We start from the raw sequence: 12,939 nt of genomic DNA, 5'->3' as shown, positions 1-12,939 counted from the left end.
AGGTTTTAATCCAAAAAAATTAAATTTCAATAAAAATGAAAACAACACATTTTTTTACATTATTCTTAAACCGGGGATAAGACTCTTTAAGCCCAAACACACCCATTACTCATTAGGAAATATGAACAACCCTTTTCGACCGTTGTCGGCGCACAAACCATTTTTCCTGTCGTTAAAATAGCAAAAGTGGCATCGGACACGCTCATTTAGACCGTGCGCCGTGTGCTTTAGACAATGCGCTTACAGTAGATCGTTAAAATAGGGCCCTAATTGTGTACAGTATTTGGCAAAATTATTCCTGGCAACTTTTAGGCATAAAATGTTGTAGTTATGCTTTATTTATTATATTAAGCATTTATAAGCATTTATATTAACAATAATATGTATATTTGCAAAAACATTTCGATATGCTGTATGCGTTTACATTATTAAATGAGTTACAAGCTAACAATTAACAATATTAATCCTATTTCAAGCCGATATTGATTAATAAACAACTTACAAACTTTTATACTTTTACAAAAACCTTTACAAAAATAATGTACATTTTATATATCAACATTATTAAATACATTATAATAATAGCCTAGTATTTGATTATAGTGTATGTGTAGTATAAGTATAAGAATTTTTTCATACATTTAGTATGAAAGTTTGTAACACTTTATTATAATGTTCATGATTTAACATTAGTTAATGTTAGTTAATAGAAATAAAGCTGTTCATTGTTTGTTCATGTTAGTTCACGGTGCATTAACTAACGTTAACCAAATTTTAATAAAGTATTAGTAATTGTTGAAATTAACATTAATAAAGATTAATAAATGCTGCACAAGTGCAGTTCATCATTAGTTCATGTTAACTAATGTAGTTAACTAATGTTAATTAATGAACATTATAATAAAGTGTTACCGAAAGTTTTTGATGAATGATGATTTGTTCATAAAACCGTCTGTATACACATTACAAGCACACATTTGTGCATACTTAATAAATGAGACCCATTGTTTATTTTTACTTCATAAAACCCTTCTTTGTTTTTATTCCAGAGCTGGGTAAATATTGGACAAAACAAATGCTGAGTTATACTGTAAATAAACCTATGTTGGGTTGTTGTTACCCAACCATGGTTTGGAACAACCCAGCATTTGCATTAAAACAACCCATTTTATATTTATAACCCAACATGTGTCCAATAAATATTTACCCAGCCTTGGGTTAAAAACAACCCAGCATTTTTTTGAGTGTACCTAAAAATGTTATACTTAATAATCTTTTGCCTCCATATTTTACGGACAATTTGAATTTTACATGCCTGGTAATAGCACAAAAGGGAGACTTTTTGTTTTGTACCACAAAATAATTTAATATTCCTTGAAAGCCCCCTTGACTATAACTAAATGAATGACATCTATTTGGTAAAACAATGATAATGCAGCCCCTTACCTTTTCTCATCACCCATAAAAGAGCCATGTAATGTCGGTACCATCTTTGCTGAGAGGGGAAAAATGGCTCCATATTTCAAAAAATGACTTTGAAGTCCAAGTGGAAAATAGTGAGGTTCATTACAGAGCATTTTTGTGCAATCTTTTGTTGAAACAGTCCAAATGGAATGTGTACATTTCACCGCACTGTGTCTCACACACAGACTTTACCTGTTTGTACCCTGGGTTGATGTACTGTAATACTGGGGCTAATAGTGTGTCTGCTGTGCACCATCCAGAACTTTTGTCGTTGGCATACATCAAAGCTGCCCTACATGCACTGAAACATAAAAGACATGGAAATTACAGTATATAAACACAAAAACATGTGAAATTGGCTCCTGATTTTTCCTGGAAACTAATTTTATAGAGACTATGAAAAGACATAGAAGGCAACACTAACACTAACTGAATTACAAAATAAATGCACTTATAGCTCAAACAAAAACTAAAGGACGAAAGAGTTACAGAAGCTTCATTGAAACAAAGTAAAGAAAATGATTGATGCCAGTAAGCACCAACTTTAAAGACATGTACAGAATGAACGTACTAATACTAAACAAATACTAGTGACAATAACAAATGTCAGTACTTGAGGTAAGCAAACCTTAAGTCTTTAAACCTATATTTAAAGAGTTTGGTCCAAAACACGATAAACGCCATTTTTAGATTTCGTTTCACCAAAATCAGTATTTTATCAGGTCAGTATTAAAAAGTAAATTCTTAATTTTGTGCAAAATCCAATATCCACCATGTTATTCTGTCATCTTTTCTTCCTTTTTTCCAAACTGCGACAAACGGCACTCCTCCTCCTCTGCAGAATGCAATAAATCCGCTAAACCTGTGGTAGTTTTCTGTGGCGGGGAAGAAATGTAAGCCATCAAAATCGAATAATTTATGCGATAGGCACTCCAACAAAGGAAAAATGCAGGCTGTTGCTTGTTCTCACACGACAGCATCATACTTCTGTCATGCTAACATAGTGACCTCAGTGGATCTTATGAAAAACTTTCCATTATTTTACTCAAAGTCAACAAAAATCAAGCAGGACCAAAACACGTACAGCTGATCGCTGTCAAAAAAGTTCAGCGACGATGTCCCAAGGATGACAGCAGCAATGACAGTGTTCTTAATGTGACAAAGTAAGTGTTTTAATTAATGCCATTAATGTTTATTTTTTAATCAGTGTATACCACTAGTCAACTAAATGAATATAACATGGCAAAGATGAATGCACATTTATATATTGATTCAATAAATGTATAGCATTTTGAAAAAAAAACAGTTTTTATAATAAATCTTTGAAAATCAAATTATGGATTTGAATTTTTATGTTTTTATAACCTAAAGATGCTATGTGAAAGTTTGTCATGGAAAATAGTGGTTTTCATCTTGTCACTTTCTTGGTATAGAAAATACGTTTTACCGAAATTACTCAAAATGGATTTATTGCGTTTTGGAACCGAACTCTTCATTTCTATGTGCCATTTTAAATTGACCTTGTTTGGGGAAGCCAATGGGAAGTGGCCTGTGTCTTTAGATTACCTTTTTTAATTTCACGTTTATTGTGGGATGCTGTGACTGGTGTGCTTTGTGTCATAGCATTTCTATTAAAAAGACACATTTGTATCATGGACACTCATACAACACAAAATATATTCATAATATATTTATAGGAAAACAGAGATTCATATAGAGACAGAGCCTGAAAACCACGCCCACAGGGAGGAAAACAACCCAAAGAACCCAGAAATAAGTTTTTATAAGCTGTCGAGCTCAAAAAACGAGCGTTTAAAGACACAAAAGTGGAAAACAGGCAACTTTTCATAGTACTCCTATTAGTAGAACTGCGTCCACTAGGGGGAAATGTAGTCGGCGATCCACTTTTTTCTCCTTAAAGACTGGGTTTTACTGCTTGACAGCTTATAAAAACTTATTTCTGGGTTCTTTGGCTTGTTAGCTGTACATATTGTCACACAGCAGCTTTTAGGCATTATTCAGTTTTTTGTTATAAGCCAGAAATGACAAGGAAGCGGCCTCTCGCAATACAAAGTCAATGGAGACGGTTGGATTGTTCCCCCCCCCCCGGTGGGCGTGGTTTTCAAATTTGTATAACTGCGCTCTGTCTCTATACCAAAATATGACATGGCTTATGCAAAAATGCGGTTTAAAAAGGATTTAGAAATAGATTAATAGATAAACATTTCAGAAGTCAGATAAAAATGATCAAAAAATGGTCCCTGGGGTGGCACCTTTTCAAAAAGTAAACCTTTGCAACTATAGAGTTCCTATTAGTTCCTCAGATGTATAAACGGGTACCAAAGAGTGCATATTAGTACATCAAAGGTATACATACAGTATTGGTACCAAATGTATAAATATCTGTACCTAAATGGTACACATCAGGCCCTTTTTAAAAGATACTGCCCCAGTGACAGCTAGGACCATTTATTGACCATTTTTCTGACATTGTATATAAAATAAGAGTTCCTATTTTTCAATCACCAAACACTGACACTGAATCGAAGGCCTCACGTGTATAATGAATCATCTTAAAGAAACACTTTATTGTTACAGACCAGTTTATTATCATCTGGTTAAGGTGTCAGCGACATATGTGGTGGCCAGAGACGGCCTTGACATATGAGCTTAACATCTCTCTTCCTTTCTCTCTCTCTCTATCTCTCTGACATGTTCTATTATATGGTTTCTAATATACTTGACAAGTAATGTAATAAGACAAAGCAGTCACTTTGCTGTACTGAGAATCAAGCATAGAACAGAATAAAACCTTACACCGTAAAGGTCAAACCGATCCTATGAGAAAACACGAAAAGCACGATTTCCTATCATTTTGTATTGAGATCAGGTGAATAAGTGTATTTTAAAAAAAGTAATTGTTCAAGTCAAACTCCTTTAGTTCCTTTACCGCAACTGCTAAAATCCAGACGCATGTCAGTTCGGCCTTCGTAGCGCATAATTTTTATCCAACCGATGGACTCACACGTTGCTTTTGACACATCAGAGCGATTCTGAGCACCTTTAGTGTAGCTTTGAGTATTCAAACACCTTTGAAATGAACAGGAATAATAAATCAAAGGAAAAGAGTGAATCTCGTCTAAATGGAAAATGTGCAAGCCCTGACAAAACCCATGACATGGCTTAATATATCAAAGTGTATCGTTTTTATTTTCCCGAGGGAAATCAGATCTTAACACAGAATGTGAAACACTAAATTCGTCCCACGTGTCGGATGTGAAAATGTACTCGCGTAGGCGTCTTGTAGTGTCCACAAGAAATTTTGAATCATTTATTTACATCCTATCTCATGTTACACTTACAAATAAATATTGCATTCTTACAATCTACATTTCATCTTTTCTATCACGTCTCGTCTGTGAGCATATATTCACCTGAGCATTCAAAGAGAAGGTCTTATTTGTGTCCTCCTCTACAACTCTTCGATAATATAAACAACAAGGATTCAGAAGATGGGGTCGGTGAAGCAGAAATTGAAAACCTATGACATGTAAAAACCACGGGGAAGTGTAAAAAGAGGTAAATGATGTACATTTCGTCTCAATAAAAAGAGAAACATTCATACAGTTACCATGAGTAATAGACCATTTCTAATCTGTATATTATTCTATCACAGCAATCATATGGTTTTATAACAAACACAAATCATTATGTGGGCTTTCATGTCTGTTTGAATCATCGTCGCAATCTATGCCGGGGCCAGACTGATTCAAAATAAAATAAGTCTGGGTCAGACACTGTACGTACAGTTCGGACGGGCTCAGCCCTGAACAGATGTATTGTGCAAATGAACAACCTCCAAATGGAGCTTAAAAGAAGTCCACAATCCTCTTTCCACATTCACCTCAAACGCAAAGTATTTTCGGTTCTTATGTTGCTTTTCGTCATTGTTGTGTTGGGTGGTTTTCTTCCTAAGGAGAAATGGGGCTTTTTGAGTTTTTGATTGACGATACAGCTGGCATCCCAGCTTCGGGATTTCCATGTGGCCACCCCGGAGGACAGGCGGTACAAAATGAGTGTTCAAAAACAAACTTACACCTGGGGCGAGCCGGGTCTGCGGCGGCCTGTTCTGGTCTACTTACATACTAATCGGATTTGAAAAAAGCAAGGGATTCTTTTAAAAAATAAGATTGGTCCATATTTGAACTTTTTATCTAAATAAAATTACATTAGCGATAACTTTTGTGGACTGTAAGTTTCTGTACATCTGTCAGATTTGTTTCCTATCTCTCTGGTCTTGTTTATACTTGTTCATTCAGGGTGTGTGTAACTGGCGTTCTGTCCCTGCGCTAGCCAGTTGGCAGCTGCTTTATTTGCGCCACCTGGACCGCTTGTCAGAGCCAGTAGGAACGTGCCAGTCTCTTTTCACCCATTTCCCCTTTTTGTGAAATTCCTACTTAACTCCAGATTCCCGGTGGATATTATTCCTTCAGACTTACTTTATTTATTCCCCACATGTATCCACTTTGAATTCTCTATTAGCAATCTCTTACTGACTCTCATACTCATTTCTGCTATCCTCCCTCAGTGCAAAGGCATTTCTGGTGAGTTTTTGTGTGTCCATCCTCTTTCTCCCTTTCTCTTTTCTCGTATCCCACCTTTCACAGATTGTCTTGCAGTCTCTCCATGTAGCTTCTGAGCTCGGCAGACTGTCCCAAATCCATATCTTGACAGACCCACTTTATGTCGTCTTCATGCCCAATAAGGATGGAGTTGGTGTATGGCCCCCCTTCATCGGGTAGCACGGTGGCAAAAGAGGTAAACTTGACTCTCTTTCGCTTGGCCGCGCTGGGCGAATTGTTGAGGGGTTCCACCTTACCAGCGGGATCGTTCCCAGAACACGGCCTTGAATCGGAGTGCACATGGGGTATGCCGCGACCGTGCAAGGAGCTGCTTTTCTGAACGCCGCTCCCGTTGAGAAGGTACTTGCTTTCCTCGCACCCCTCGTTGCGATCTATCGCGGTTGTGCATTCGTCGCTGTGTGGCAAAGGCCCGTGGTCACCATGGTGATCGATTAGGTCTGCTTCGTTGCCAAGCCACACCCAATCGTGGGCGTGGTTCATGTTGCCCTGTTCCAGAACAGGAAGCTGTTTGTGACGGTAACGGAAAGCGAAACTCACACAGTTGATAAGGAAGACTAGGATAGCAAGACAAAAGACTCCCAGCAGGGCGTACATGCCGATCTCTAGGTCGGACAAACCTCTTGGACTCTGGGTCAAGTCACTTTCAGCCCCGCCGGGTAGGTCCACCTGCGCTGGGTAACTGGTGTAATCCACAGGGTTGTTGGTCTGCCCCCCGCTCTGCTTTTTGCCCCCGGAACGACTGTTCAGGGTAGTCCTTGCTGTAGTGCTAAGTTTCTTTAGGGAACCCTCCTCTCTGTCCACCGCTGTGTTTGTGTTTTTCCAGCCGTCTCCTCCGCTAGTTTTATCCGCTTCTACAACCTTATTTCTCTGTTCATTTGTGCTGTTCTCCTCTTGAGTTCCACTCCTCTGCTCCAGATCATTCTGACCGAACTTCACCTGTACACTTCCTATTCCCATTGCCAAAATGCTCTTCCTCTTCGACTTCTGGCAGGTTTCAGAGATCATCATCTCGACTCGCAACAGCGCCCCCTGGCACTCGCCCTCCGCCACTACAACTGGCCAGCGCTGGGGATTCTCTTGATAGGTGGACACCACTGTCTCATCCAATGATGTGATTGTTAGGGTAAAGTCTTTGGGGTCGTAGATGTCGAGAGGGGTTACTGAGCCATCGCTGTACTGGATCCATGCACTGATGACAGCTTCCTGTTAAAGTAGAAGAGACAGATAGGTAAATGCAGGTATAGGGAGAAACATTCTCATTTATATACAATACTGCATATCTGTCCTTGATGAATCATAAAGCTTTGTCACCTACATGTGGATATCAAAGCAGAGACGTCCTGTGATTTCATTTGAACTGACGTCAAATAAATCACGCATTTCAGGTTTTTCTTGATAAATGTATACAATACTTCTCAAATGCCTATGATGAATCAAGTTTTATTATCAAAAGAGTCTCGTTTTAGTCCTTCGCTATTTTAGAGTTAATGCATGTGTAAGAAAAACTCTTGGAAAGCATTATCTGTACAGAATGCAGCTGATAAACCCGTCATGTCTTTCTTTGTATGCCGTTGAGTCAGGGTTGGAGTATCATCACCTCTACCTCCCAACTGAACTTAATACTGTTTTAAGTATGCACTTCGTGTTTCAATCATCTCAGTAAATCAACTACATGGAAACAGAACTCAACAGTGTGTAATCAAGGGTGCCACACACGTCCTGAAGAGTAAAGCCAAAACATTTTAATGCCCCCTGGCTGCGGTATAGGTCATGAACCCCACCCTCTCCATATAAATTAAGATGACATGAGCCAAACTTAAAAATTAAATTACACTTCAAAAATAATTTTTTTTGTTACTTTAGTTTTTGAATTATGCTGATATCTTTAAGTGTTTGTTTTTCTAATAAGTTTGGTTTAAGTTAGTTATTAGATGGTATAAAAAGAGGGTGTAACGACATGATTTGTGTGTTTGTGATTGAGTTAAACAGGATAAGACATCAGCTGCCGTTTTTTTTTTTTTTTTTTTTAGATATTTTGGCTTCATTTTCTATAATGGAAGTCTTTAGAGATGCGTCATCCATCTTTTTTGATGATCTATGTGTGTAATGATGTTGAAAACAATTGCTTAAAAAGCACAGTTCACCCAAAAATTGTAAATAATGCCATCATTTATATCGGAAATTTTGTCATCGTTCACCGTCTAAACATAAAAACCCTTCTAAACCTTGAAAGGAGGAATTATGGAGGCTTTTTGGGATAACTTTTGCTTTAATGCAGTGGTTCCCAACCTGGGGATCTGATATGTTTTGAGGTCAAGTAAAAATGTTACACTGATAATTTTATATAAAAAGTTTTTATCATTTATGTAAAATACCAAGATTAGATTTGTTGTTTTTGCAATGTTATAGTGATCATATATAATTGTTTCTCAGTCTCTTTAATAGAAAACATACAAAAAATACCGGAAATGTGTATATAGTATTAAAAACTAGATAAAAATGTAAACTGACGTATCAAGTTTTTAGGGTAAACTCTCCTTCAACTTGAGCAATAGCAGGAAACTGCAAGATCTCTTAAACCTAAATAAAAATAAATCCTTATTGCTTGATTCTGCTCAAAAACCCTCAAGATGTGTTTAGTGCCAAGAGAGGTCACACTTAACACCGATGAACCCTAAAGACGACATTTAGTCCTGAAAATTTTATTTTAAATTGTTTGTACATATTTCCTGTATTTTCTGTTTGTATCTTAGTAAAATAGATTGAGATATATATATATATATATATACTTTGTACTTTGTGATCAACAAACAAATAAAAACAAAATAGTAATTTTGATGGCAGTGATAAAACTGTGGTGGTTTTCTGTGGCGGGGAAGAAACGTAAGCCATCAAAATCAAATAATTTATGTGAGAGGCACTCGGACGAAGGAAAATACCGGCTGTTGCTTGTTCTCTTATGACAGCATCAATCTTCTGTCATGCTAACACATTGACCCCAGGGGGATCTTCTGAAAAACCTTTAATTATTTTAGACAAAGTCAACGAAAATCAACAGGACCAAAACATTTTACAGCTGATCGCTGTCAAAAAAGTTCAGCTACGACGTCTCAAGGATGAAAGCAGCAATGACAGTGTTCTTAATATGACAAAGTAAATGTTTTGATTAATGCCATTAATGCTTATTAATGTATACCACTAGTCAATTAAATGAATACAACATGGTAAAGATAAATGCACATTTATATATTGATTCAATAGATTAACTGAATCTTGGATTTCTTGCATTTTGCCGAAAAAATAATCAGTTTTTATAACAAATCTTTGAAAATCAAATTATGGATTTGGACTTTTAATGTTATTATAACCTAAAGATGCTATGTGAAAGTTTGTAACAGAAAATAGTGGTTTTCATCTTGTCACATTCTTGATATAGAAAACAGATTTTTACCCAAATTAGTCTAAATGTATTTATTGCGTTTTGGAACCAAACTCTTCATATATACATATAGCAGCACTTGCATTATTACAGAGTTAAATTAGATATCTTTTTAGCAGATTATTTAATTTAAAGTGACTTACAGTGCATACATTTTATTAGCTAAACATTTATATATTTATAAGTTATACATTTTATTACTATGTGTGAATTGAAACCATGCTCTCTTCGTTGCTAATTAAAGCACATTGCACAGGATGTAGTGTAGAGGGAGTTGTGTTGAATCATGATTTCAAATTCTGAAAAAAAAAACATTGCAGATCAACTACAGATCACTCAGTGTGGATATATGGCGAGTGTTTTTCTTAATATCCGTAATTGCCAACAACTCCAAATGAGACTCTTGCAGTGTTTTCCCACCCACTCTCATTCACTCATAGTTAACCTTGGGCCCTGTGCGTGGGAAAATGTTGGCAGAAGGCAAGGCAAGTGTTTCGATTTTTAGCAGTGCTGCTATTTTAGATCCTTTAATCAGATGATTCCAAACAGCACTGTAGGGAGATGAAGAATATTAGAGATATTCACATCTCAGCTATAACAACACCTGCCAAAATGAATACCGGAGCCTCTAGCGAGGGGCCATGAGCTAATGGAGAACACAAAAACCAGAGCTTAAGGAACATCTTTGCATACTACTGGATTATTTCTCCAACGCTATCTGTCCAGTTGATATCAAAGGTATTTTTCACAATGCCTGCTCTAAAAGCATCATGATCTGAAAAGTGAGTTTTCGTGTGTTCACGTGGCTTTTGGAAATGTTAGTCTCATAAGTCTCATAACCCTTGGCCCTCAACTTGACACAATCCAGTCAAACTGTAAACAATAAACAGAAACAAATCAAATTTGCTCAGGTTTTAGATAACCTGGAGTCTCATTAATATAATATGTTTAGAGGTGTGGACTACAGCTGGGTGATTCTCACGAAACCATTGAAACACCACGGCACTAATGATTTTAGCTTGTGTAATATAGTAACATTAAAAAGCATCAGAATTAACACAATACTGTGTTCTACCTTGCACAATGTGTGATTTCAACATAAGAATTTATAATTGGAAATGTTATCTTATCTTCTGCTGAAATTCTCATTACCGCAATGTGTCCGGCTGTGTTTGAACATGCGTTATGTTGTAATTTAATCAAATTAACACAAAAATATTAAGAAAAAAATAAATACTTTCGATGACAGAAAAAAATATTTACTGAATATTCATGTATAATAATAATGAAGAAAAATTAGGAAAATGATGTGTCCATGCCTGATGTTCTCATCCTCCGCAACACTTTTTGAGAACAGTTTAAGCACACATACAGAATTTTAACAAAGTTGAGTGACCAAGCACATGGACCAGTTACTTCAAGATGGCTACCAGGTAAGATCATTTTTACAGTTAATTTGAAATATTGTCTTGTCAGAATGCTTACACGACATTTTGATTATCATTACCACAACAGATGCTTATTAAATGTTAATTTAATTAATAGAAGCATAATACTTTGATTTTAAATGCATTTGCAGAATCTCCAACTTATGTTCTTTCAGGTTTGTCATGTCATTTTGAAAAAATTTCAGTGTTGATGTTTTCTGACTGTTGCGGTAATGAGATTTTTTAGGACTATTTTTTAAAATTATGTTACAAAAAGTGTTGTTCCCATTTACTCCAGACTTTGTTTTTCAATGTCTGGTGGGAAAAAAAGTAAATTTAAGGAATTTTTACATTTTCATGCTTGACATTTTTAAAACCAAGTTTTTCGTGAGAATCACCCAGCTACTTTTACTGATAAAAACCCCTCAAACCTTTGGAGTTTGCTCTGCACAAAAAATAACACTCTTATGTGAGCCATGCCTCGCCAAAAAGAGCTTTCAAAAGAGCTACGATCAAAGTTACAAAGTTATTTCAAAGACTTTAGAAATTCACCACTCTACAAATGGAGACGCTTTGGGACTTTTGCTATTTAACCAAGAGGTGGGCGCCCATCAAAATGACACCAAGAGCACAACGAAGACTAATCAATGTGGCAAAGAAACAACCCCAAATGACAGCCAAAGATTTTAAGGCATCTAACATCTCTGTTCATGAGTCTACAATACGTAAAACACTGAACAAGCAGGGTATCCATGGCAGGACACCACGGAGGAAGCCACTGCTTACTAAAAAGAACATTGCTGCATGCCTGAAGTTTGGAAAAGAGCACATTGACACTCCACAGCGGTATTGGCAAAAAATCACACCGCTATATCTGGCATAGAAACGGCACGGCATATTATCATAAAAACATCATCCCAACTGTAAAATATGGTGGAGGAAACATCATGATTTGGGCCTGCTTTGCTGCACCAGGGCTTGGCCAGTAGAAGGTGGGACAGGACAATGACCCAAAACGCCAGATCAAGTCCACAATAGAATGGCTTCAGAAAAATAAAATCCGCCTTTTGTAGTGGGCAAGTCAGAGCCCAGACCTCAACCCAATAGAGATTGCTATGGACTGACTTGAAGAGGGCCATATACATGAGACGTCCAAAGAATATGACAGAGCTAAAGCAGTTCTGCCAGGAAGAATGGGCTAAAATTCCTCTTCAACGGTTTGCAGGTCTGATTCACAGCTACAGGAAGCGCCTGGTTGAGGTTATTGCTACCAAGGGAGGGTCAACCAGTTATTAATTCTAAGCGTTCGCATACTTTTTCCACTGCCATTTTAAATGTTCATTGTGTTCAATAAAGATATGAAAGTTCTGTTTTTTTGTGTAATTATTTTTAAACACATTATGTTTATCAATAACCCTGACTCACATTTTATGACAAATTTATTCAGAAACCATGAAATTCCAAAAGGTTCACATGCTTATTCTTGCCACTGTAGATGTGAATGGATTAATCTGGTGCTCACCTGTTTTGGTGTGTGCAGCAGGTCTTGAGCGGTGGTTGTGATGTAGAAGGCTCTGTTGTTGGTGGAACTTGGCTGCAAAGAGAGACTCAGTGAGCCCACCAGCTGAACTCCCAGATCAGTGATAGTCACTTTATCATCCAGCACTGTGATCGTCTTTTCAGCCAAAATAGAGTCAGACAGAGGGGATATCACCTGGGAAATACAGAGAAATGCCCTCAGGATGCACAGTGATCTAATCTTCACATAGCTCAGATACTGACTTATATAGTTTGAATTTTTCACTGAAGACATGTGAAGATGATGACAATTTTTACCATTATGCTGACTTTACATATCTAATACATCTATACATTACACATCATAGGTATCTGTCTGTCTATCCACCTGTCCATCAGTCCACCTGTCTGTCTGTCTGTCTGTCTGTCTGTCTGTCTGTCTATCTAT

At 36.9% G+C, this 12,939-nt stretch overlaps 1 protein-coding gene across 2 annotated transcripts in view; it reads right to left on the bottom strand.

Moving 5' to 3' along the window:
* Nucleotides 1-4,765: 4,765 nt before the first annotated feature.
* The window catches only part of LOC129439794 (transmembrane protein 132C), a 281,641-nt gene continuing 273,467 nt past the window's right edge, over nucleotides 4,766-12,939 (bottom strand). For both annotated transcript variants that reach the window (XM_055198605.2, XM_073861061.1), the window contains 2 exons: nucleotides 12,496-12,687; nucleotides 4,766-7,310 (listed from right to left, as the gene is read on the bottom strand). In XM_055198605.2, coding sequence (XP_055054580.2) covers nucleotides 6,126-7,310; nucleotides 12,496-12,687 — 1,377 coding nt within the window. In that variant the 3' untranslated portion in view covers nucleotides 4,766-6,125. The remainder of the gene's footprint in view (nucleotides 7,311-12,495; nucleotides 12,688-12,939) is intronic.

The sequence above is a fragment of the Misgurnus anguillicaudatus genome, chromosome 22, assembly GCF_027580225.2.
Source record: "Misgurnus anguillicaudatus chromosome 22, ASM2758022v2, whole genome shotgun sequence".
Lineage (NCBI taxonomy): Eukaryota > Metazoa > Chordata > Actinopteri > Cypriniformes > Cobitidae > Misgurnus > Misgurnus anguillicaudatus.
Note: the sequence above shows the minus strand (reverse complement) of the source record. Positions and strands in the feature narration are given on the sequence as shown.